The sequence below is a fragment of the Scyliorhinus torazame genome, chromosome 3, assembly GCF_047496885.1.
Source record: "Scyliorhinus torazame isolate Kashiwa2021f chromosome 3, sScyTor2.1, whole genome shotgun sequence".
NCBI lineage: Eukaryota > Metazoa > Chordata > Chondrichthyes > Carcharhiniformes > Scyliorhinidae > Scyliorhinus > Scyliorhinus torazame.
Window position 1 is genome coordinate 251946259 of NC_092709.1, and position 27223 is coordinate 251973481.

The window sequence follows — 27223 nt, forward strand, 5'->3', positions numbered from 1 at the left end:
TCCAAAAATATCTGTGTCTGGAACCTGCTTTAGCCAGTGCGTCGGCTTTTACATTTCTTGGGGGTGGGGGGTGGGGTGGGGGGGGAGGAACGATGGTGACTTCGAACTTTGACTATTCCGAAAGTCCTGTCTGTGCTCGCTCTAAAATGTGACGGAGCAATGGGGCTGAAGGGAGGGGTTTTCTGTCTGCGGAAACAAATTCTCTTGCTTTCCACAGGGGTAGGAATTCCGTTGCAGACATAGAGGCTGTCCGAGTACATGTCTGCTGGGCTGGGGAAGTAATCTGGGTGTTCCACTATGCGATGGCTGCAAGTTCTGCTGCCTGCGCGCCTAAGTGTCCTGGAAGTTTAATTGCTATTTCTTCTAGGGCGAGTCCCTGCACGTCTTCGACTTAAATGCCGCATCCTGTTATGCGCGTCCCTTCTAATATTGTGGAAGATCCATCCACATATATCCTTATGGGTTCGCACGTGTCTGTGTGCTTGGGGCTCTGGGTTGAACTACCTATCTTTCTGGGGGTTGTTTTCGCAATAAAGGGGCCTGTGTTGTGGTGTGGAGAGATAATTTCACATTCATGGGGGGGTTCCGGGGTACTGTAGGTTATCGGCTAAAAAAGTGTGGGTCTTTGTCCTTTTAACAGTGATGTCCCGTCCCTGCAAAAGAAGGGTCCATCTGGCTGCTCTAATCTGACTGACTGTACCGTCCTTGAGTCGTCCGTCTATTAAAAGTTGGGTGGGGGTGTGTTCCGTCAGGATTGTGATGGGGTTTAGTCCGGTAATATACGAAAAATACTGTACTGCCCAAAAAACTGCGAGCAGGTGCCTTTCACAGGCTGAAAATCCTTACTCCACAGCATCTAAAACTCTGGAGGCGTAAGCCACGGGCCTTAACTGTTCGTGCTGTTCCTGGAGGAGCACGGCCGAAAGGGTGCGGTCTGTGCTTGCTACCTCTATCGCATAGGGGGAAAGCGGGTCTGGAACTTGTAGTACGGGGGCTGCTATGAGTGCTCTTTTCAACGAGTCCACAGCATCTGTATGCTGCGGAAGCCATTCCCAGGGGGCTCCTTTCTTTAGGAGTTCCGAGAGGGGTGCTGCCTTGCTGGCGAAACCGTCAATGTGGTTTCAGCAGTAGCCAACCAGTCCTAAAAACGACCGGAGGGCCGAAACGTTCTGGGAAGGGGCAATTTGGCAATCGAGCCAATCCTTTTATACTCGATCTCCCGTTTACAGTGCGTGATAATTGTACCCAAATATATCACTTTGTGTTCCAAAATCTGGGCCTTTTTGGGGTTAACTTTACATCCAATTGCTTGTAGGAGTTCCAGGAGTTTGGACAGAAGCTCAATGTGCTCTTCCTTGGTTTTTGTCTGCAGTAGTAGGTCGTCCACGTACTGGACCAGACATTCGGGGCAAGAGAATTTGGCTAAACCATTTGCCAGTTGTCGGTGGAAAATGGAGGGGGAGTTGTGGAATCCTTGTGGAAGGCATGTCCACGTGTACTGTTGGTTTTTAAAGGTGAAGGCAAATTTGTACTGGCACGCCTTTGCCAATGGAATGGACCAGAATCCATTCCTGATATCCAAAACCGTAAAGTATCGGGAATTGAGTCCCTGTTTGAGCATGGTCTCGGGACTTGTGGCTACCGTGGGGGCTGCTGCGGGGGTGATTTTGTTGAGTTCCCGGTAATCGATGGTCAGTCGCCATGATCCATCGGGCTTTCTCACTGGCCAAATCGGGGCATTATTAGTGGAGGCTACTGATCTAAGTAGGCCTTGCTCTAATATACTGTTGATTACCTTTGAGATTTCTCCCTCTGCCTCTTTGGGAAATCCATATTGCTTTGGTGGTCTGGGGTCTAGGGTCAGGTCCTGTGATTTGTACTGAACCAGTCATCCGGCCACAGTCGTGTTTGTGGGTCGCGAATGCTGTCCTGTTCTTTTGTAAAATTGCCCTAACCTGCTTGTCCGTGCTAATTGTAGTCGGGTTAAACCAAAATTCGCGTACTGCGCTAATTATGTTGGCGTATGCACCTATTGTGAGTGTTGTGGGGGCTCTTGCAGATTTTGCCATTCTCCAGACACATTGGTTGACTGGATCAAAGGATAGGTTGTGGGAATTCATAAAATCTATGCCCAAAATGTGTTCTGCTGTGTGGGGTAGATCGACTAAGACTACGGGGTGCTTGGTGGTGATGTTGCCGATTTGAATGGGTACAGGGGCTGTGATGTGTCCCTGCTGTGAGTGGCCTGTAAAGCCGCTGAGGGTGATAGTGGCTGTAGTGGGCCACATGTCCTTTTGAAACATGGTGGAGGAATTTAATGTGGTGCGGGACCCTCCTGTGTCCCAGAGAAGCTCGATGAGCTGTCCCCGTATTTTTGCTGCAACTACTGGTCGGCAGGACCTATCCCAAAGGGTGTCGCAGACCCAACTGGGGGAGCCCGAACACCGTCAGTCCGTTCCGTTCAGGTCCGTCTGATCTGAACGGGTGCTCACACGATGTATGGGCTCTGTCTTATTCTTACTCGAGTGCCTGCTTGCTGGGCTCTCTGTGGCTTTCGTGGGGCATTGCATTCTCTTGCAAAGTGTCCCAACTGTCCACTGTTGTAACACTCCTGTGACTTTGGTGGGGAGCTGTTCTTGCCTTCATTTTACCCATGCGGGGTTCTGGTGTCATAGATTATCATAGAATTTACAGTGCAGAAGGAGGCCATTCGGCCCATCAAGTCTGCACCGGCTCTTGGAAAGAGCACCCTACCCAAGGTCAACACTTCTACCCGATCCCCATAACCCAGTAACCCCACCCAACACTACGGGCAATTTTGGACACAAAGGGCAATTTATCATGGCCAATCCACCTAACCTGCACATCTTTGGACTGTGGGAGGAAACCGGAGTGCCCGGAGGAAACCCACGCACCCACTGGGAGGATGTGCAGACTCCGCACAGACCCAAGCCGGAATCGAACCTGGAACCCTGGAGCTGTGAAGCAATTGTGTTATCCACAATGCTACCGTGCTGCCGTGTGTTTTAACTGCTTGTATGTCTACTTCTGCCTGCTTTTCTTCGGGATTTTTAACTGCGGTTTTGTTTTGTACAGACTGCTCCCAGGTGCGGGACAATCTTTTTATGACCCATTTCTCATTATGAGCCTCCTCTGAGGGATCATAATTCGCACAAGCTTTTTGTCCTGTTTCTGTGGCATGGGAGATAAGGGTGCGGGTCCATTTGACCATGTTGTCTGGGGACAAATGGGCACGATCTAAGTCTCCGAAAACTGCTGCAAAATGGATCCACAGGCGTCCAGCAAACGCTGTGGGGTGCTCGGTTTTCCTTTGCTTGCATTTATTGAGGCCATCTACGGGTCACCCCGGTTATACCCGATCGCGTCTAGGACCGCGGTATGCATTTCTGCAAGGGTGCCTCCTACATTCTGTGGGTCGGGAAGGGCTGCTACGACCGAAGGGTCTAAATTCAAAACCTGTGAGCTTCACGTGCTCTCGCTCATCTAGGCCGTACATGGTCGCCTGCTGCTTTATTCTGGCAAAGAAGTGGTGGGGGTCTGAGATGGGGAGGAATGGTGTGATTTTCTCGCACGCGTCCCGTAATTGGGTCACTGTTAAGGGGGTGGGTGTACAGAAATTCCGTGTCGTCCGATGTGGCTATGCGGTGGATGGTTACTGGGTTAATTGGAGCCTGAACTATCTGCTCTGTGGGGGGTTGGGACGCTTTTCTCTTTTGGGGCTTTCCCTGCGCATATCTCTGCACTGTCTCATTTAACTCTCCCTCATCTAACTGGGATCCAAAGGTTTCCTGGAATCCTATTTGAACTGAAAGCAGAGATTGCAGTTCAGCAATCTGCTTCCGGCACTTTGCGTGGTCTAGTGAGCTTTGTCTTTGCTCCGTGGTGGCAGTATGGAGTGCTCTTAACGCTGCCTTCAGGTCACTACACTGCCTCTGCAATGCCTCTACCTGCTTCTCGGTTTCTTCTTGTACCAGGACTGCACGTTGCGTGTCCTGATGGGCCTTTTCGTACTGGGACTGGAAGCTGCTTAAGTGCGCCAGACATGACCGGTGCGACCACTTGGCATCATCCACCTCTCCGACTTTTGCTGCCAACTTCCTCCTTAACTCTACGTTCTCTCTTTCTACGTCACTGACATCGCCCGTGCTCATTCGATGTATGCCTTCTATCTCTTTCCGGAGCGTCCTAACGACCTCTGTGCCTCGCAATTGTGCCAAGCAGGACATGATTGCCATCGGCTTGCGAGCTTTTCCTAAGCTCTTCTTGTGAATCTCGCTCAGGTTCTCCCACCAAGTATGTCCTATACTCCTGGGACCTGTTTCCTGATTGTTACAGAATTCGCTCCAATGGGGCCATCCTTTCCCTTTGAGGTACTTCCTGATTTCTTCTTCCCGAATGGGACACTGTCCTACTCTACTGCTGCTGGTCGCTGCGACCGTGAATTCTTCTGGGTTCATGAGGCGTTGCATTGCCTGCATTGCCATCTTTCCTATCTGAACGCTTTCTTAAATTTGGAACGAGCGGTATTAAGGCGGTGCTGTAATTACGGGTACGGCTTTCGCTATTTTCTGAAATACAAACTCCCGACAGTTTTGTCGCAACAAAAAATGTATCAGTATTACCTTATAGCCCTGTTAGTTACGCATGCATTTAACACCCTTCCGAATTATGAGGATTGATCAGAACTGCTTGAACACTTGTGGTTTTCTGTTCCCAATAACTCAATACACCAATTAGTAAGATTCAAATCAAAGCACATTTATTATACACAGTAAATCGCTACCCATGCATAAATTCTACTTCTAAGCTACTTCTACAACTAACAGGCCTATACTTAGCTTCGGACATACCACCAGGTCAGGAGAACAAATGGCCTTTTGTTCGGGTTCTGAGTCTGCGGGATTCAAAAGCTGGTATGGACTGGTAGCAGGAGCGCCTATCTCGTAGCGAGCATTGACTTAAGACTTACGGTCTTTTGGCGGCAGCTGAACCGGTCAAGGGTTGGTTCGCGTTGCTGAGTGACCCTGTCAAGAAGGACGATTCGAACTTGGGGGCTTAACTTTATAGTCCCCAGGGGCTTCCCGCCTTTCGGTGCGGACCCTGTACCTGGTTCCAAGTGAGTGGACTTTGTTCCAATCGCTTGGTTCGATTTCTCCAATACTGGAGCGGTTCCCTGATCGATGGGCAGTCTTGAGGTGTCCGTTAACCTCTTGTGTTGGCTCCTGCTGGCGCCGAAGAGTCTGGCTTGGCCTTGTTTATCCTAAACGTTTTGATTGTTCCTGGGGATCACTCATTAGTATGTAGATGGCTGCTACATTATTATGCAGATGGCTGCTTGTATCGATGCTGTCTGGGCTTTTGCAGAGTTTAATACACAGTAAACATGCACCTGGTAGTTTCTGCCCCTGTTGGCTGAATTTCCCTGCAGCCTTTGCTGTTCTCCATTTTACGTTGGAAGTTGGCCAACCCAGGTGGCTACTCATTGAATTGGAGAATATGGGAGCAACTTCATTGTCCTTGGACCTTGAGGAATCTCCATTTTGTAGTGCCCTGTCATACAGTATTGTCATTGGTTCTGCAATAGGAATGGAAGCAAGTTATTAACTTGAGCAACCAATGCATTTGTGACTTCCTTTATGGGGAAAAAACTGTAAATCTGAGTAGCTACTGTGAAGTCGTATTCCCACTGGCAGACTGGAACGACGTTCTAAATATTTGGGTGGGTGTGTTCTCTATTGCTTCTCCAAATGTGGTGCACGTGGTGAAGGCTCTTTAATCATAATTAATAAAATAGCAACACAAATGCTTTTGCAGAAGCAAACATTTTGTAAATCATTAATGAACCAGCTAAGTGGTGTGTACCCACTTCTCTCTTTTGTCTGACACTTATAAAACCAATATCCAGGATATTTCTTGTAAGATTTTGTGGATTCTGTTCTAATATAGATAGTCTTGAAGCCTTGTGTCTTCTGGTACAAGTTCTGTGGAAACTTAAAAGGAAGCAGGAAGCTGTCTCTTTTTGGCAGAAATCCTACAGTGCAGCAGCCAAAGAATTGCAGCAAGAAAACGCCTTAAAGTAAGTAAAATTGAGTGAAAATATTCATGATAAAAGACAACTCTAAAGCACCTTGAAGCGTAAGGTTTTAATTTGGCAAGTAGATTTGGGCAATAAACGCCAGCGATGCTCATATCCTGAGAAGTAAATGTAAACCGAAGATTGGGTGATGTGATTTAGTACTTTGTCCTTTCACCTCTGTAGCTAGGTCTGATGTCATCCTAGACTACTGTCCTTTCAATTAATAAGGATCCACTGAAATGTTTGAACATTTTCAAATCCTCTCTGGCGATAGGAGAGGTGTCAGAGGACTGGAGAACAGCTAATGTGGTACCATTATTCAAGAAGGGGGAAACTGGCCAGTGAGTCATCATGTGGTAGGAAAATTATTGGAAAACGTTCTGAGGGACAAAATTAATCTCCACTTGGGGAGGCAAGGATGGTCATCATGGCTTTTTCAGGGGGAGATCATGTCTTAACAAATTTAGAGGAGGTGATTAGGTGTGTAGATAAGGACATTGCACTTGCGTAGTACGTAGACTTCAGTAATGCTATTGACAAGGCCCCGTATCGGAGACTGATGAAGAAGGTACAAGGGCTCCAGGGCAATTCCAAAATTGGCTTCGTTGCTACAGGGTTGTGGGAATCTGGAACTCCCTGCTTGAAAGGGTGGTAGAGGCTGAAACCCTCAACATTTAAGAAGCATTTAGATGAGCAACTGAAATATCATAGCATATAAAACTACAGACCAAGTGCTGGAAAATGAGATTAGGATCACGGTTGAAATGTTGGCAGTGCATCAGCCAATTTGCACACCGCAAACACTCTCAAACAGCAATATGGTGATGACTAGATAATCTGTGTTTCTGATGTTGATTGTGGGATAAATATTGGTCAGGGCACTAGAGATGACTCTTCTGTGTAATAGTGCCATGGGATCTTTTACATCCACCAGATGTTTAATGTCTCATGTACAAGGCACCTGCAGAGTACACCTCCCTCCGTACTGCATTGGAATATTAGGCCTGATTTTTGTGTTGAAGTCCTGAGTGGGACTTGAACTTATCACCCTCTCGGAGGCGAGAGTGCTACGATCTGAACCAAACGTGACACAGGTAGAGCGAACGGAACTTGGCCATGTAATATCTGATCTGGGATCCTGAACACCGATAGTGTCTGGAAAAACAACTTTGGTGGGGGAAATGTTTTGCTTCTTGTTTTTAATTTGTGTCAGGGTTGGTGGGGTGTGGGCGGTTAGATCAGTTGGCTGGTCAGCTGGTTATTGATGCAGAGCAATGCCACGATATGAGCTGAATTCCCTTACAGGCTGAGGTTATCCACCTTCTTAACTTTTCCCCTCGCCTGAGATGTGGTGACCCTCGGGTTAAATGTCAGCTCTCTCTCAAAAGGGGTGAGCAGCCTGTGGTCCTCCGGGATGGTGGCAACTTTTATTTCAAGTCCACCTATGAGTAACTGCAATTCAAATAACTGAAAATTACTTTTCTAAAAAAGCTACAGAAACATTAGCGACGTAGATACAGTTGTCCCTCCCTTAATAAATTGAGAATGATATTCAAAAGCTTCTAAAATGTGCCAATTCGTGTCTTTGCGGTGGAAAAGGACTCTATTTTAAGAGACTGCTTGAAGTCCTGCCAGCAGGTGTGATTAGCAGAAACTCCCAATGCAGGTCAGCAAAGTTCTTAAACTAGAGCTAAAGATTGCAAAAGCCATTTTGTTGTTTTTAATTCCAAATTAAGGGACAATATAGCGTGGCCAATCCACCTACCCTGCACATCTTTGGGTTGTGGGGGTGAGACCAACACAGATACTGGGAGAATGTGCAAACCACAATGACAGTGACCCAGGACTGGGATCGAACCCAGGTCCTTGGCGCCATGTGGCAGCGATACTAACCACTGCTGCCTGCAAAAGCCCTTTTGGGGAAATTATGCTTAAAAAAACAGTGCAACCTAGCAGAAACTCCAGGGCATTATTAGTCCACTGCTTTCATGGACAAAAACATGTAAATAATGTTTTCATAGACAATGGACCATAACTTCCGAGTTCTCCAGCATCAGATTGGGGAGGTAGCCTAAAGATATGCTGGGAGTCCATAAGACCACAAGACATAGGAGCAGAATTAGGCCATTCAGCCCATCGAGTCTGCTCTGCCATTTAATCATGGCTGATATGTTTTTTTTATCCCCATTCTCCTGCCTTTTCCCCATAACTCTTGATCCCCATATTAATCAGGAACCTATTTTTCTCTGTCTTAATGACACTCAGAGTCTTGGACTCCACAGCCTTCTGTGGCAATTGAGTTCCACTGATTCACCACCCTCTGGCTGAAAACATTCCTCCTTGCCTCTGTTTTAAAGGATCATCCCTTCAGTCTGAGGCTGTGCCGTTCGTTCTAGTTTCTCCTACCAGTGGAAACATCCTCTCCACTTTTACTCTATCTAGATCCCTCTGTGAGGTTCACAGATAAGGTTTGCACGGCAATTTCCCAGAAGTGAAAACTTCCTCTGGGCAATTGCCGTGCACAGGGAACCATCCAGAAATGTGATTTAAATCACAAACCAATAGGTACCCAGAAAAACTGAGAAGGATTTAAACCACTTCTAACTTCTCAGTAGCTACTGTACAGACCGTTTCGCTCCAGAGTCGGCAGGTATCTTTCGATACCGCCACAAGGTTCAAAACAGACTATTGATCAAAGACTCGATACACCAGTTAGTAAGTTCAAACTCGATGCTCATTTATTTACACACAATCAAATATACTCATGCACAAAACTCGACAAGACTAAACTATCAGTACTGCTAAAGCCTATACGGAGCTTCAGGCGCCCACTCAGTCAGAGGAACAATGGCCATTGTTCGGTTCTGAGGCTGTTTGGGTTGAACCGGTATGGAATAACAGCTAAGAGCGTCTGTCTGGTAGCGTGCGTTGACCTTGGACTTACTTGTTCTGATGCAGCTTTGGCAGGTCTCTCCTTGGTGAGTGTCAGAGCCAAGAGAGGCGATTCTCTCTTGGGGGATCCTTCTTGCATCCAAAAGGGGATTCGCGCGCTTTTGGGTGGGCCTTGAACTTGGCCCCAATTAATTGGGCCGTTTCTCAATTGTTCCTATCAATTTCCTCCAATAAAGGGGTGGGTGCCCTGATGGCTGGGCGTGTCCTAGGTGGCCGTTGACCTGCTTTGTTCTGGTCTCCTCTGGTGCCGGGGTGTCTGCCTTGGTATCGTTCACTTAAATGTTACTCTTTTGTCCCCGGGGATGGCTCATTAGTATGCTAATGGGTTTGCAGTTTTGGTCTTGTCTGGGAGCTGCGGCTCCAATCAACAGACAAACCTTGCACCTGCTTGCTTTCTCAGTATTCTCCATTTTCCCTGCAATCTTTGCAAAGTGTCCATTTTGTAATCGGGTAGTGCCCATCCCAGATGGCTACAACCCATCCTCCGATTATCCACCCGTTCCCAAATCCTACCCATTCAGCGTTGACACTGTTTCCCTGACCTGTTAGGGATCTTTAAATTTCAATGGCCCTTTAACCTCACTTGGTTTATGGCATCTAATGCCATAAAAAAGGTGGCGTGTGGTCTCTGCACTTCGATTGTCCTGCACTTTGATGCTTGACCTCAAGGATGTGCTCCACTACCTGGATCCCGCCTGGCTTGACTCAAAAGAGAGATGGGTTGAGGGACAAATATAATATAAGTAATTGGGGCGGAGTAGTAATTCAACGTTGAATGCCACTCTGGACGTTCAGACCCAACACTCATTGTAAAGGGTCAAAGCATGACAACTAAAATATTTTATTTTGACCCTGGGATATTAAAGTGTACTTTCAATGAATCCAGTGGCCTGATAACACCAAAATAAGTTTGCGAACTATCAACCCAATTCTTAGGGGCGCAGCCATCCACTACTGGAGACTAAACTGGCTCAGGAGGGAAAGAGAAATTATTCTGATTATTAAAGGATACTTCTACGGTTGAGGTCTCTACACATTGTTGAGGCGATGTACAGGGATGTTTAATGTCCATCTGCTCCTTGATGTACCTTACTAATGTTCAGTGTTGAAGGTGATCATCAAACTAGAAAAGTATCCCATTATCTAGCATTGTCATCTTGTGATTATTAAAACATTTTTTTTTTCCCCCCAGAAAATTCCCCATATTCTTGATTTCCCATCTCAAACAAATAAGTACTTCAGAGGAAGAAGCTATTTCTAAACAATTGCAGGAATATTGCAGCAGTCATTCCGAAGAGAAAGGAACTCTGCAATTTTTGAGACCCAGATCTTGTTCCTGACCGTCACAAACTATCCAGGCCCACCTCAAAGAAAATGATGGAGAATATACTGAATAAGCAACCATATTAAATGATGTCCAAGAACTGATGTGGACTGTCTGTCGCTTAATTTGGCCTGGATGCACACCTTTGTGAAGAAAGAAGATTGTTCTCTATTTCCCAATGTTAAAAGAATATTTTAATGTAAAGCTATCACAGTCTATTACACTGCCTGTTTTGTTGGGTTGAAACAAGTCTATGAACTGGTTTATTGTATGATCCAACCAATTGGAGTGAATAATTTGGAAGAATGTATGACATTTGAGATTTTATTTGTATATTTGAGGTTCATATGACACTGAGACAAATGTGCATGTTGTACAGAATGAATCATTTGGTACATAAATGTTGCAAGTAACATTATCTCTGGAGATCCAAGTATCTTTTGCATATAAACAGATTTGACTGCAGATTTCACTATCAACAAGACAGATTCAGCTGCTATAATAATTCAGATGCTTTGAGAATTCTAACCCTGCCACAACAAAACATAGTCCCAGATGGGAGAATTCTATCCTAAGGCCTCCGGCGGGGGCAGGAACGTGGGGTGCTTCCCACTGCATAGGCTGCAGGATACCACTCCATATCTTCCAACCCGGAACTCATTATTTATGCACCCAGGGTTTGACACCGTATTCAGTGGGAGGTGTTGCTAACTTTGGTTGGCTCTTAATTTGTTGCTCGTTGTGTCTTTACTTAATTTGCTCTGTTTCTATAACCTTTGCTCTAGTCGCCAGGTATCTTTATGATACCACCACGAGGTTCAAGTTCAAGTGCTGATCAATAACTCAATACACCAATTAGTAAGATTCAAATCAAAACACATTTATTATACACAGTCAATCACTACTCGTGCATAAAACTCTACTTACTAGACTATCTCTAACACTAAAAGGCCTATACTTAGCTTGGAACTGGCCCACCAGGTCAGGGGAATAAATGGCCTTTTGTTCGATTCTGAGTCTGCAGGATTCAAAGCTGGTATGGACTGGTAGCTAGGAGCGCCTATCTCGTAGCGTGCGTTGACTGGAGACTTCCTTGGTTGATGCGGCAGCTAGGCAGGTCACTGTCGAGGGTTGTTTCGAACTGCTGAGTGACCCTGCCAAGAAGGACGAATTGAACTTGGGGACTCGACTTTATAGTCCCATGGGGCTTTGCGCCGTTCGGGCGGACCCCTTATCTAGTTCCAAGTGATTGGACTACGTTCTGATTACTTGGATCGATTTCTCCAATACTGGAGCCGTTCTCTGATCGCTGGGCGGTTCCTGAGTGTCCGTTGGCCTTCCTTTGTCTTGGCTCCTGCTGGCGCCGAGGAGTCTGGCTTGGCCTTATTTACCTTAAATGTTTCAATTGTTCCTGGGGATCGCTCATTAATATGCGGATGGTTGCTAGTTTTAGTGCTGCCTGGGTTTCTGCAAGTTCTAATACACAGGAAACTTTGCACCTGCTAGTTTTTCCTGGCTTGACTGAATTTCTTTGCAGATCTCCATTTTATGTTGGGAAGTGGCCAACCGAGGTGGCTACAAAGGGCAAACAAGATGGCGTGAGTCCTGCCATCATATGAGTGTCATATTGAAAAGTCGCCAAGCATCACTGACTCTCTCAATCAAGAAGGATATCCTGAGAAAGAAAATGCATTTCCAGGAACACCTGAGGCTGGAAGTTGGACCTCAATGATGACACTGAATCTGGATGCTCCCTGTACCTACTGCTGTGGGTCGCTGGCAGCCTCCATCTTGAACTCTGGAGGCAGCCCCAGGTATTATTCAAGTGAGTCCCGACTTCTGTACGCCAGGTTGTTCCAGATGTGTTCTGGACAGGCGTGTTTTCCCACTGGTATCGTGGAGATTCGGGAGTTGGAATCCTGAGGAAGGAGCAGTGCTCCGAAAGCTAGTGTTTGAAACAAACCTGTTGGACTTTAACCTGGTGTTGAAAGACTTCTTACTGTACACACTACTATTGTGATAGATCTATTCATTTGAATTCGATTTTGCTCTTGGTAGGGAGCAGCATGGGATGACTAAGAGGAAAGGGTGAAATAGAAGAGATCAGTGGGATGAAGGTCAGATTGCAGCAGTTATTCTGTTTAAAACAATTAAGACTACCCACCAATTTGAGGAGGCATAATCTGGTCATTTGTTATGATTTATCATTTGAAGATGCATTGAATTGATTGGAATATGTAGATTTATTTAACCATAATTACTGCTCTGTATGGTCATCATTGATGAAATAAAGCAACTAACAATATACAATTATAATTTGCCTCACCAACTGTGTTTGGTCTACCTTGGGCAACACGGTAGCACAGTGGTTAGCATTGTTGATTCACAGTGCCAGGGTCGCAGGTTCAATTCCTGCTTGGGTCACTGTCTGTGCAGAGTCCATGTTCTCCCCATGTCTGCGTGGGTTTTTGCCGCATGCTCCGGTTTCCTCCAATGCCCAAAAGATGTGCTTGTTAGGTGAATTGGACAATCTGAAATCTCCCTCCGTGTACCTGAACAGTTGCCGGAGTGTGGCAATAAATGCTGGCCCATATCGATTGAATGAATAAAATACAACTCTTGCTTAAATGAATTAGGGGCAGCAGTGGGCCAGTTGAGCCTGCTCCACCATTTAATAAGATTATGGCGGATTTGACTGTAGCCTCAACTCCACAGTCCCACCACCCCTGAACCTTTCACCCTCTCGCTTAATCCTTTTGACTTTCTTTAATCATGGCTCACTACAGCAATAGGAAAGGATGGATTCCACTCATTAAACAAGCTTCCATCCGTTAAAGCTAGCAAACCAAAGGACAGTCTTGAAGTCCTAGGGAATGGTGAGGCGGAGTGAAAAAAGCCATTAAAAACATGTATTGTAACGGTTCGGTCGAATCCAAAACGGGTTGAACATATCAACACACATGAGTGGGGGCATTAACAGATGTGTGCACCAGCCCAGTGTCCTGGCAGAAAGCAGCGCTCCCAGTAATGACTCATCAGAAAGGCAGTGCGGCGGCGCGCGGGCAGCCGGCGGTGCGCAGGCGCGGGGGGGGCAGGGTCACAGGTCAGGGCTCCGGGAGAAGGTTCTGGATTGGGCAGCCTCGTTGTGAGCTGGGAGTGACGCGGCGGAGCGGCTGCTCGGGGGCTTTTTCTTTTTGGGTAGCTGGAGTGAGAAGGGACCATTGAGACTGCTGGTGGGGGGGAGAGAGCGAAATCAATAATACTTCAGCAGAGGGTCAGAGAATTCAGTCGCTGTAATCGGCAGAGGAGAGACTGATCAGCGATGGCTTCGGGAGGAGAGTGAGTATATCCCGGCGTGTTTGTGCCTGTTCTCTTTGAAGGCCGGTAGGCCTTAGGCTTTTCCTCATCCGCTGCAGCAGGGCCGGGGGGGGGGGGGAGAGAGGCTGGCTTGTTCCTGGTCCAATTTCACTGTGTCATCCAGGCCTAGTTGGGAGAGGCCGGCAACTTATTGAAGCTGCCGAATCCCAAGATCAGAATTTCTGCCCTTGGAAGTTATTTGGCGTCAAAGCCCCGCTCCGCGAATGCAGTTTTAAAAATCGCTTCGCAGTTCTTTTACGGCTATTTGTTTCTTCCCGAGTGACGGGCCTGAGATGACGGGTGGATTTTTTTTTAAAGGCCTGCCTGCCCTGTGGAGCATCGCAGCGCCCCCCCCCCCCCCCGGTTGTCGTTGCTGACATCTTGTAACGATCGAGATGGGATTTGATGTATTTTGGTTCATTTTTTAAACACCCAGCCTGCCCCGCAGAAGGACGGACGGCCCTTGCAGTGTTTTGTGAACGATTAAAACCCGTTCACGTTATTTTTAAGTGCAGACATTTAAATTCGATTTTTCCCACTCCTTCGTTATGAGCAGACGCAGATTTAAAAATTATTTTTGGACTTTAAATAATTGAAAATAATTAATATCGCCGTAAGCGTTTCCATTTTGAGTTGGGATTTTGCATTTACAATTAGTTGAGTCAAATTTCTTCATTACCATGGTTAATTAGTAACCATGAAGCAGTCATATTTTACCAGTATAATTATAGTGTTCGTGCATGTTGCATAAAGAAAATTTTTGAAATAAATTTAGTGAATAGTTCCATCTTTCAACTTCCATCTTTCATGCTTATCACCAAACAATAATTTGCTCTCTTGTGTGTTGTAATGTATTTGTATGATTGCCTGTCTCATGCTGGCATAAAAATAAAGATGCATGCAAATTTGGGACCAACAGTAAAATTACATATACAGCCGGAAAATCCCCAGAGGCCTGAAAGTTTACTTCAACCCAAGTTGCATCGTGTAGAAGGTACAAACGACTGCCACTGTTTGTCGGTGGAGGGTTTGAATGTTTGTGGAAGGGGGAGCAATCAAGTGGGCTGCTTTGTCTTGGATGGTGGTAAGCATTTTGAGTGTTGTCAGAACTTCACTCATCCAGGCAAGTGGAGAGTATTCCATACCAGTCCTGACTTGTACCTTTTAGATGGTGGACAGACTTTGGGGGGGGGGGCGGGGGCTGCGGGGATTCAGGAGGTGAGTTACTCGCTGTAGGATTCCTAGCTATTGACCTGCCCTGGTGGCAACAATGTTAATATGTCTAGTCCAGTTCAGTTTCTGATCAATGGTAACTCCCATGATGTTTGTGGGTGATTCAGTGATGGTAATGCCATTGAATGTCAAGGGGCGATGGTTAGGTTCTCTCTTGTAGGAGATGGTCATTGCCTGGCACTTGTGTGGCATGAATGTAACTTGCCACTTTTTAGCCCAAGCCTGGATATTGTCCACGTCTTGTAGATGTGGACTGTTTCATTGAGGAGTCACGAATGGTGCTGAACATTGTGCAGTCATCCACAAACGTCCCCACTTCTGACCTTAAGATGAAGAGAGGTTATTCATAAAGCAGCTGAAGCTGGTTGGGCCGAGGACACCCCGAGGAACTCTTGCAGTGATGTCCTGGAGCTGAGATGATTGACCTCCAATCACCACAACCATCTTCCTTTGTGCCAGGTATGACTGCAACCCCTGATTCTCATTGACTCCAATTTAGTTCGGGCTCCTTGATGCCAACTCGGTCAAATGCACCTTTATGTCAAGGGCCGTCACTCACTTTGCCTCTGGCATTCAGATCTTTTGTCCATGTTTGAACCAAGCCTGTAATGAGGTCAGGAGCTGAGTGGCCCTGGCGGAACACAAACTGAGCGTCCGTGAGCAGGTTATTTCTCAGTAAGTGCCGCTTGATGGTACTGTAGATGACTCCTATTTGCTGATGATGGAGAGTAGGCTGATAGGGCAGTAATTAGCTGGGTTGGATTTGTCCTGTTTCTTGTGTGCAAGGCACCCCTGGGCAATTTTCCACATTGCCTGGTAGATGCCAGTGTTGCAGCTGTACTGGAACAGCTTGAAGAAAATCTGTCAGCATCTGTGGAAAGCAAAACCGAGTTATTGTCTCCAGTCCATGTGACTCCTCTTCAGAGCTGGAGAGAGTCATATGGACTCAACGTTAACTCAATTTCTCACTCCACAGATCTGCTGATCCTTTTCAGCACTTTCTGTTTTTAATATCAGATTTCCAGCATCCTCAGTATTTTGCTTTTATTATCCACAGTCGAGATTATTCCAAGGTGTGGCCAAGACATAGGAGCAGAAATATCAGATTTCCAGCATCCTCAGTATTTTGCTTTTATTATCCAGTCGAGATTATTCCAAGGTGTGGCCAAGACATAGGAGCAGAAATATCAGATTTCCAGCATCCTCAGTATTTTGCTTTTATTATCCACAGTCGAGATTATTCCAAGGTGTGGCCAAGACATCGGAGCAGAAGTAGACCATTCCGCTCATCAAGTCTGCTACGTCATTCAATGAGATCACGACTGATCTGATATAATCCTCAACTCACTTTCCCCCCCCCCTTATCCCCATGATCTTTAGTGATTAAATATCTGACTATCTCAACCTTGAACACGCTTAACGACCCAGCCTCTACAGTTCTCTGCAGAAAATCATTCCACAGATTCACAACCCTCAGAGAGGTAATTCCTCCACATCTCTGTTTTAATTGGGTGACAGCTTACTCTCGGATTATGTTCTTTGGTCCTAGACTCTCCCACAAGAGAAAACATTCTTTGGGCATTTGCCCTGTCAAACCCCCTCAAGAATCCTATATATCTCAAGGTCACCTCTATTCTTCTAAACTCCAATGGTTACAGACCTCTCCTCAGAAGAAAATCCCTCCTGACTCGGGATGATCCTGGTGAACCTTCTATGGACTGCCTTCTATGCCAGTATATCTTTCCTTGGAGAAGGGGACTGAAACTTCACAGTATTCCAGGTGTGGTCTAAGTAGTGCCTTGTATAGTTTTAGCAAGAATTCCTTATTTTTATACTCCATTCCCTTTGAAATATAGGCCTGAGCACTCAATCTTTCCCACGGTTAGTCCGTACGACCAATGACCACATGCCTGGGAATCTTAAGGCTATGATTAAGCCTTGCTTGAGAATTATCAATGAATAGCTTCATCCAATTAACCATACCCTGAAAAAAGCCTGTGTGCCTGGCAGCGCCATGTTGTAGACTATAGTATACTTTGAGAGGTGTACATTTAAACTAGATTTTTTACATAAACTGCTTGTGGAGCCTGCCAAGGAGTTTCCTGCTTGGTAACATTATAAATATCACTGTGAATTCACCTGTGGATGCACTCCAAATAATTATCAGGGAACTTTTATTTCCTTTGATGATGTAGGATGCTTTTCATATCATTTAATGCCAAAAGTTGACCAATGTCTTGAATCTCCCTTAAGTAGATTGAGTTCTGTAGTTCTAAAATTGTCATTGAATTAAACAAACCTTGACTTATTGCTTTTTAAAATTAAAATAAACGGTTGCTTGGCCAATACCTGAGGAAGTTTGGCAGTGGCTTACGTGGAAAAAGCTTCCATGTTCCTCTGTTGTGTTATATTTTATAGTGTCTGTTTATGTTGAACAATTATAATGAGGGTTTCCTGATATAGAGAGCTCTTTAATATTGCCATTTTTTCTACTAATCCACTCTCTAGGGTGATTGCTTGCCTGTTTGAAACACCATCTTGGTCCCATGTGCTTTGTATAGTTATGTTGTGACTCAGCGTTGCTCCTCCACATCACTCCGGATTCTTTTGTCAAAATTTTTATTCTCCTCATTTTACATTTTCACCAAATATACACCCAGCAACAGATAACCAACAATAACAAATACAATGGCAATCCCCTGACCAGCATCACCTTTATCCTACAAACCCCCCCCTCCCCCCCCCCCCCCCCCCCCATAACCCAAATACAAAACGAGAAGGAAAAAGAGAATCCACAGTCATCCCATACATAATAACCAATAAACCATACACTCAACCCCCCCTAATGTTCGATGGCATCCAATTCTTGAAAATGCATAATGCTCCTGTCTCTAACATTTATGAGTAAAACACTCCATTCTCCCCCTTTCCATTTCTTTTCTCATTCTGACCTTCAATTGGTCAATAGCAGCAACTGAAGGGAAAGGAATTGAATCCAGGGAGGGTGCAGACTCCGCAAAGGTTGGCCCATGTCTTTCTTTTAAAGACATTGACATCTGGGGACGGCGGGCGGGAGGCAGCCGCACACTGGAGGGCTCCCGCTCAGGAATAGGAATTTCGGAGTTTTAACGCCCGCTTCCGGGGGCGATGCAAGCTGAAAAGGCTGTAAGAAGGCACGGAGGAGAAAGTCAGCGCAGGAACTGTAAGGAAAGCGGAGGCTGGAGCACCAGGGAAGGCCGCATCGGTCACAACAGAAGAAATGACCACTGTGATGGCTGTGGAACATGAAAAATAGTTCACAAAGCACATGGAAGCGATGAAGCAGAAGATGGGGCGGTATTGAAAGTGCTGGTGGAGGAGGCGATTGCCCCGGTGAGGGTGGCGGTATCAAGCGTAGTGGCGGAGGTGCAGGAGCAAGGTGAGACACTGAAGGAAGTGGAAGAGGCAATATCGCATTATCGCAGCACAGTGATCAACTCACCTCGATGGGGAAGGAGTTGTGGAGGGTCATAGAGACCAACAAGTGTCTGCGAGCCAAAATGGAAGACCTGGAAAACAGATCCAGGCGATAGAATTTAAGGATTGTCGGTCTGCACGAAGGGGTGGAAGGCCCGAGGCCGACTGGAGTATTTTGCCACGATGTTGGCGAAGCTATTGCGGGAGGGGGACGATTCCTCCCGATATGAACAGGATCGGGCTCATCGGTCGAGGAGGCCTATACCAAAGGCGAGTGAACCGCCAAGAGTAGTAACTCTGTGTTTCCATAGGTATAGCGTGAAGGAGAAAGTCCTGTGCTGGGCAAAGCAGGAGCGGGAGATGCAGTGGGCTGGATATGTATATACCAGGACTTTACGATGGAGCTGGCGAGGAGGCGGAAGGCATTGTACATCATCAAGGTGCAGTGCGGCATAGTATATCCAGCTAAGTTGAGGGTGACCTACAATTCCAAGGACTTTTATTTTGGGACGGTGGAAGCAGCAGAGGAGTTTGCGACGGCAGAAGGACTGTGGCAGAATTAAGAATTGGTCGTGTACCGATGTAGCCTCATGTAACTTTATTTTTTCTCTACGTGTTGGTGGATGTACTAAAATGAGTCGACTCTGTATACATTTGGACAAGGGAAGAGATGGGACTTTCAATTGCAATGATGGTTCTTTGGGGCTTGGGGGTGGATGTGGGGGTTGTGTGCTGAAGGGGATTTCTTGGTTTTCCTGGGACTGGGCAAGGGGGAAGGAGACCCAGGCGGGGATCTCTACGCTGGCTGGTTTAAGCCGGCCAGTGAACGGGAGTGGGGTGGGGGGGGGGGGGCTGCGGCCATCGGAGCCTGGTAGAACGGGTTCCAGTGAGTAGCTGAGGTGAAAAGTTGGGGGAAGGTGCTGAGGTTGGAGGGAGGAGTTTACAAGAGGAAGTGGAGGGGAGTAGTCTGGGAGGGGGGTTGGGGGGGCAGTGTCCACAATTCATGGGTGTCATTCACGGTGCTCTTTCGGGGATTGGATGACATTGAATATTAGGGGGGGTGGACTGTATATTAGGGGGGAGGGGGTTTGGGGGGGTGGACTGTATATGTCAATGGTGATCATCGGTGATTCCTTTTTCTTTTTTCCTTTACTTTATTTTCCCACCATGGGAGGGTTTGTTTTATTTGATGCTTGTATTGTCAGGTGGGCCGTTGTTTAGGGTGGTGGGCGAATTGGATCGTTGTTGTTGATGACGGGATTGACATTGTATTTGTTACCGTTTGTTGGTGAGGTGTAAATTCTGAAGAAAATGGAGAATAAAAATATTTTATTAAAAAAAAGAAAATGCATGATGAACAATGCCCATGAATTGTAGAATCCTTCCCCTAAACTCTACCTTCGCCAGCGTTATAAATTCCAGCAGCCCCCCCACACCGAGCCGAGGCACAGGGCGGAGAAGCTGACCTCCACCCCCACCAGGACCCACCTTTTGGGCAATCAGCGAAGGTGAAGGCCAAGATATTTGCCCCCGCAAGCACCAGCCCAGGCTGGTACGACACCCCGAATATGGCTTTTAAGGGCCCTGGTTCGAACCTCTCATGCACCACCTCCGAGATGACCTTAAAGACCTCCCTCCAATACTCCTCCAGTTTCGGACAGGATCAAAACATGTGAACACTATTTGCAGGTCTCCTCCCACAGTGCTCACACACATCCTCCACCCCCTCAAAGAATCATTCGTCTTCATCCTCCTAAGGTGCGACCCATATACTACCTTCAATTGTATCAGCCCCAACCTTGCGCACAAGGTTGAGACATTCACCCTCGGGAGCATCTCACACCGCAGCCCTTCCTCCATACTCTCCCCCAACTCTTCCCCCATAAGTCGCCGACACCTCCGCCCTCTCCGTTCCCCCTGCTGTCAATACCTCCTACAGCAATGTGGAGGCTGGCGCTATTGGGAAGCTCCGAACCTCCTTCCTGGCGAAATCTCGGACCTGCAGATATCTAAATGCCTCCCCCTTCTCCAACCCAAACTTCTCCAGCCTCGCAAAATGGGCCCCTGGAAATAAATCCTTTAATACCCCAACTCCCATCTCCAAAAACTCCCATCACACTTCCCTGGCTCAAACCTATGGTTCCCCATAATTGGCACCCCGTCCACAACTTAAAGTTCTCCTCAACTGCCTCCAGATCTTCAACGTTGCCACCACCACCGGACTTCCCGAATGTTTACCCGGGGCCATCAGGAGCGGTGATGTTGCCAACACCCTCAGCCCTGACTCCCTGCACAGACTCTCCTCCATTCAAACCCACTGGAAGTTGTCCCATACCCGGCCCAGGTCCTCGCCGTTTCAGCCTTTGCTGTCCAGTAATATATCACTGAGGATTCTTATTTATTAATTAGTCTCTTAGTGAAATGTGAGGTTGTAGGTTGAAATTTTTAATTTGAAAAATGTCAAGTCAGGTATTTGAAATTGGAATGATTCTTGCACGTATCTGTATGCATGTCAGTTGAGGGTAGTAATGGATTTCACCTTGATTTCTCCCTCCTTGATAAACAGTTCCCCTATCGTCCAGTTAAATATGTGAACATTTGTACAAATGTACATTTGGTTGAGGTGTTGGGTGGGTGTCGACATTTGTGGAATTTATGAATTGCTACAAGGAGAGGATATTTGAGTCAAAACTTAAAGGTTTTCTTGCATTTTGGGAAGTACATAAAAGAAAAATCAATACAAACTGTAAAATTGCATAAAGGATGGATATCTTTATTCATGTTTACAGGTTTTAATCAGCAAATCGTATTTGATGGGGTGCTCTATGCTGATATTTTTGAGCCACTATTGGGAAATATAATTTACTGGTAGTACTGTAATTATTTCACATTTAAAAAAAAAAACTCTATCCAATATGGGTCATTATTTATTACTTTTTGATATTCACAAACTATGCATTCAAGTTCCATGCACACCAGCGAGCCTCACGTCTTCCATTCTCCATAAATTTAACCTAATCCAAAACTGATGCCCCAGTTGTATGTTGCACCATGACCCATTCATTCCAGCGCTCGCTGACTTCTGATTGAGCAGTGTCTCAACTTTTATAATTCCTCCATGATCTTCCCCCTCCCTATTTCTCTAACTTCCACCAGCTCTACGACTTTGAGGGATCATTCTTCCAATTCTAGCCTATTTCACATCTGTAATGACTTAGGCCAGGCCTTTGAGATTGACCAATTAGAATAAGAATTCCCTGATTAGTGGCCCAATCAGGGAACCCCTTTCTGTGTATATAACAGGGAGTGCCAGATCCTCTGCACTCCAGGTGTAGACAGCAGACTGAATAGTCATGGTTATTCAGATGTTGGGTTTGTAAATAAAAAGAATTCTGGTGACGGGACTTCTGCCTCCGTGGACTTATTACAGTGGCGACGTGGAAAATGGAACGACCCGAAGAAACCTGCTCGTCTGCAACTGCCGCACGTTGAGGGTAAGCCACTGAGAGGCAAAATGCCTTTATTCGGAAAGTTGAACTCTTTTGACCCTGCTGTGGAAGACTGGGCCCGAGCGGATGAAGTACTTCTTTAGAGCAAATGACATTCCGGATGAAAAGCAACGTGTCATTCTGATGACCGCGTGTAGGCCAACAGCCTTTGCCATTATGAGCAGTCTTGCTTTTCCAGAGGCACCGGACACGAAAACTTTCCAGGAATTGACGGACTTAGTAAAAGAGTACTATGACCCTAAGCCACCTCTGATCCTGCGAAAGTACTGGTTTTACACAGCATTCTGAGACAATGGGGATTCAGTTACAAACTTTTTAACAATTAGCAGAGGCTTACGAATTTGGCTTGACGCTAAATAAGATGTTCCGAGACCGTTTGGTATGTGGAATAAATAATTTAGCAATACAGAAAGGTCTGTTAGCAGAGGCCGAGCTGGATTGCAAACCAGCATTGCAGCTGGCTTTGTCTTTGGAAAAAGTGGCAAACGGAGCGCATGTGTTACAGGGTACTCCGATGGAGGTAGACACCCATACCAGTGAAACTGAGTTAAGGGACTACCGCTGGGGGATAGGCAACTGCATAGCCACCCTCCGGAACGACTCGGATACTAAGTTAACCAGGCCCACACGCAGGTGCCCTCACAAGCAAGGGAAAATTAGGTCCAGACAGACTGCAGCTACTGCAGCTTCTCGCCCGGCAAAATATTGTAGTTGTTGCAAGAGATCGGAGCCAGAAAGGAGAAATAGAAGCCCAAAACCATCATCTTGGAGAAGGTCACGTGGGCCGGGATACAGGAGAATGCATACCCTAGAAGCCCCACCTACCTCTCGACGAGGAGCAACTAAATTGTGTAACAATGGTGAAATCAAAACCCATTAAATTATCCATAAGGTTGAATGAACGTCCCACACTGATGGAAGTTGATACTGGAGCAGCCGTATCAGTGATAGGAGAAACAATATTCAATAAAATTCGCACTGGACTCCAAACCTTATTCCTAACCAGGACCTCTGCAAAACTGAGGACATGTGAGAACCACAGAGTCTTTGGCACGACGCATGTAACTGTGGCTTATGGAGAGCAACTGGTTAGGCTGCCTTTAATGGTAGTGAAAGATGTGGGGCCAAGCTTATTGGGACAAAACTGGCTAAAAGAGATCCAGCTGGAAAATGGTTGCCTGAGCGAACTCCTGTGCAAATACCCAGAGGTTTTCCGAGAAGGGCTTGGAACAATAAAGGGAGCAACGGCGACATTATATATGTAGATCCAGAGGCAGTCCCAAAACTCTACAAGGCCCGACCAGTACCCTTCGCATTAAGGCAGAAAGTCGATATGGAAATAAAACGATTGGAGCATGAGGGAATAATAAAATAGGTCCAGTTTGCAGATTGGGCGGCACCCGTGGTGCCTATCCTTACTCTGACAGCTCGGTCCGCCTTTGTGGAGATTTCAAACAAACGATTAATCGCTACTCACAACTGGACAAATGCCCAATTCCCCGGATTGAGGATTTGTATGCAAAGCTGACTGGAGGACTCCTATTTTCAAAGCTGGATATGAGCCACGCATATCTACAGCTGAAGCTGGATGCAGAGCCCCCAAAATTCTCAACAATAAAACACCCTGAAGGGCCTTTTTCAGTATGCAAGATCACCCTTCGTGGTATTGTCAGCTTGTGTGATATTCCAGAGGACAATGCAAGGGCTACCACAAGTCGCCCTTTACCTGAACGATGTCCTCATTACAGGAAAAACAAAGGCAGAACACCTACAAAACCTGGAGGAAGAGCTTAGGAGGTTTTCAGCAGCAGGCGTGTTCCTAAAGAGGGAAAAATGGTTTTCCTAGCACCGCAAGTAAGATATCTGGGGTACAAGGTTGAAAAATCAGGGCTACACCCTTTTGGAGGACCTTTGAGGGTGATTAAAGATGCCCCGGTCCCCACCACAATCCAGGGGTTCAGGTCTTTTTTAGGACTGGTGACATATTATGGAAAGTTCATACAGAACAGAGCTTCCATCTTGGACCCTCCACCAATTACTTTTTAAAAAAAAAAAAAAAGGGCCAAGCCTGGGAGTGGTCCGCCCACCAAGACACTGCTTTCAAGAAGATAAAAGAACAGCTTTCATCAGAGGACGTCTTGGCACTCTACGACCCCAGGAAAGAGTTGGTGCTCACATGTGATGCGTCTCCATATGGCATTGGTGTCGTTTTGGCACACAGGGCAAAACGGACAGGAACAACCTATAGCGTTTGCTTCCAGGACGCTGGCAGCAGCAGAACGAAAGTACGCCCAAAAAAGGAAGGACTGGCTGTGATCTTCATGGTGAAGAAATTTCACCAGTACTTGTACAAGCGAAAATTCACTATAATTACAGACAACAAGCCATTGCTGAGTTTGTTAAAAGAAGACCAAGCAATACCACCAATAGCTTTGGCCTGGATCCAACGCTGGGCCCTACTACTGGCGGCGTACCAGTATCAACTGGAGCATCGGCCAGGAACCTGGGTGGCAAACGCCGATGCACTAAGCAGGCTGCCAGTACCGGACGCCCTGCCGTTAGTGCCCAAAATAGAGTAAGCGGTAATTTGCTGGACACCCTTCCAGTGGTCGCACAAAACATTCGTTTGTGGACCCAGAGGGACCCAGTTTTATCAAAAATAAAACACATGGTGCTGACTGGGGAGATGGAAAGACCGGTCCAGGTGTAATTTTACCCTTACTGGAGCAGAAGAGAGCAGATCACCATGGAAGACAGGATCTTGCTATTGTCTTGAATAATAGTTCCAAGTCAAGGCTATCTAGTCATACTGGCAGAACTACATCATGGGCACTCTGGAGTCTCAAAAATGAAGATGCTGACCAGAAGCTATGTCTGGTGGCTGGGCCAGGACACAGACAAAGCAGCATAGGTAGGTCGGTGCCAAGAAGGGCAGAAGGTGCCACCGGCAGCCCCGCTGCACCCCTGGGAATGGCCAGGTAGACCATGGTCGCGACTTCGTGTCAATTTTGCAAGCCTGTTTATGGGTTCAATGTTTTTTATAATAGTAGACGCCCATTCCAAATGGATGGACATCTACAAAATGAACTCTGCAAATTCAACAACCATCATTGAAAAACTCCGTCCCTCGTTCGCAACTCATGGTATCCCGGAGGTGTTAGTTTAGGATAATGGATCAGTTTTTACCAGCCAGGACTTCACAAAATTTATGAAGTCGAATGGCATTCGGCACATCAGGATGGCATCATACCACCCGGTATTGAATGGTTTGGTGGAGAGAGCCATCCAGACCTTAAAAGTTGGGTTGAAGGAACAGTCAGCAGCATCATTAGATACCAAACTGTTGCGCTGGCTATTTGACTACAGAACAACCGCACACGCCTCAATGGGAATAGCACCGGCAGAGCTGCTCATGGGCAGACGACTACGAACCCGGCTAAGTCTACTATTCCCGAATTTAGATGGACGAATAGAGCGACACCAAGAAACCCAATGCAGGGGCCACGACAGCACTTGCCGAGAAAGGCAATTCAACACTGGTAAAAATGTATGGGTCAGAAATTAGGCGAATGGCTCCACATGGGTAGCAGGAACAATCAAGGCCAGGACAGGACATGTCGTATGAGATACATGTGGGAAAATATGTAATAAAGAAACACTCTAGACCAGGTGCGGGCTTCAGATTTGTTTCCTTCCCCGGAGCTGACTCAGACCAGCATACCAAGGACCTCCCCGACAAACTATTCACACCCCTCTGGCACCACTGGTGAGGACATCGGACTCGGATATGGACACCCGTGGATGGTGCTGCAGCTGTACCCCCGCCGCCGGAGGAAAGGGGCAAACCGCCCCTCAGGCGCTCACATCGGAAAAGACGGGCGCCTAGCCATTATCTCCCCCCCACCCCACGTCGGAGGCCAAAGTGGAGGAGCTGGACCCGGCGCAAAAACTAAGCAGGAGACCGTAAGTCACGAGGACCATGGGAGGTGTAATGACTTTGGCCAGGCATTTGAGATTGGCCAATTAGAATGAGTTCCCTGATTAGTGGCCCAATCAGGGAACCCCTTTCTGTGTAGATGATGGGGAGTGCCAGATTCACTGCACTCCCGGTGTAGACAGCAGACTGAATGGACATGGCTGTTCAGCTGATGGGTTTGTAAATAAAAGGAATTCTGGTGACGGGACTTCTGCCTCCGTGGACTTATTATAGCATCATTGATTTTCATTGTTGCACCACTGACTTCTGTGTCTTCAGCTACCTTGGCTCTAAACTGCCCTCCATAAACCCATCTCCTTCTCTACCTCTCTTTTTCCCTTGTCATCTGCCCAAATAGCATCATATGTGGATTGGTGTCAAATTCTGTTTGATAACACTCCTGTAAAGCACTGTGGGGCATTTTACTATGTAATGGTGCTATATAAATGCACATCCTTGATCACCAATGATAGATACAATGGAAAAGATTATACATGTGTAATTGAATAAAGAATATCTGATTACTGTTGGGGGGGGGGGGGAAACATCACAATTAAATTACAAGATTTAACTTATTTTCTATTAATCTACCCTTAGTCCCTACTTACCTGGAGCAATAGACCACATTAGAGCTGGACTGTGGAATGATTCCCACACTGACCGTTCAGTCCTCTTTTTGTTGTTGATAGCTCTCCTTGCTCCTTTTGCCTATTTTAATTTTAATGGGTTTATTAAGAGTGTTATCCCTTTGCTGGATAATGAGCGACTTGAGATATATGCAATCAATGAAAACATAGATTTAAATTTTATGGAAGTGGTCCTGCCATGGTACAAGCAATGAGGTGAGATGAAATACTTCCAACTGAAACAAAGCTGTTTGATGTGAAACTGAAATGTTGCCATCACCAGACTTTGTAAAAATAGCTTTAAAAAAGAACTAATGCTTTATTACATTTTTTAAGATTAGTAGAACAAAAAGGAAAAGTTGAACAAATAAAACACATTTTTAAAAAAATGTATATATATAAAACCATGGGTCAATAAGTTGCCAACTGCACATGAATTGGCACGTGGGCATTGCCGATTGAGCCAGCATTGGTTGCTGATCCCTCATTTCTGTTGAGAAGGTGGTGGTGAGCTGCAGTTATGCGATGCAGGTATGCCCACAGTGCTGTTTTGAAGGGAGTGCCAGGATTTTGACCCAGGGACAGTGGTATAGTTCCAAGTCGAGATGATGCATGGCTTGGTGGGGAACTTGAAAATGATGGTGTCCCATGCATCTGTTGCCCTTGTCCTTCTAGATAATAGAGGTTTGGAAA

The 27223-nt window shown here is 46.3% G+C and overlaps 2 protein-coding genes across 3 annotated transcripts in view; both read left to right on the top strand.

Moving 5' to 3' along the window:
- fancg (FA complementation group G) overlaps positions 1-10791 on the top strand; it is an 86286-nt gene extending 75495 nt beyond the window's left edge. Inside the window, 2 exon segments of the mRNA XM_072497121.1 lie at positions 5968-6097; positions 10242-10791. Coding sequence (XP_072353222.1) covers positions 5968-6097; positions 10242-10389 — 278 coding nt within the window. The 3' untranslated portion in view covers positions 10390-10791.
- A 2744-nt stretch (positions 10792-13535) lies between these two features.
- Positions 13536-27223, top strand: part of vcp (valosin containing protein) — a 57765-nt gene continuing 44077 nt past the window's right edge. For both annotated transcript variants that reach the window (XM_072497122.1, XM_072497123.1), the window contains exon 1: positions 13536-13712. In XM_072497122.1, the coding sequence (XP_072353223.1) occupies positions 13696-13712 (17 nt within the window). In that variant the 5' untranslated portion in view covers positions 13536-13695. The remainder of the gene's footprint in view (positions 13713-27223) is intronic.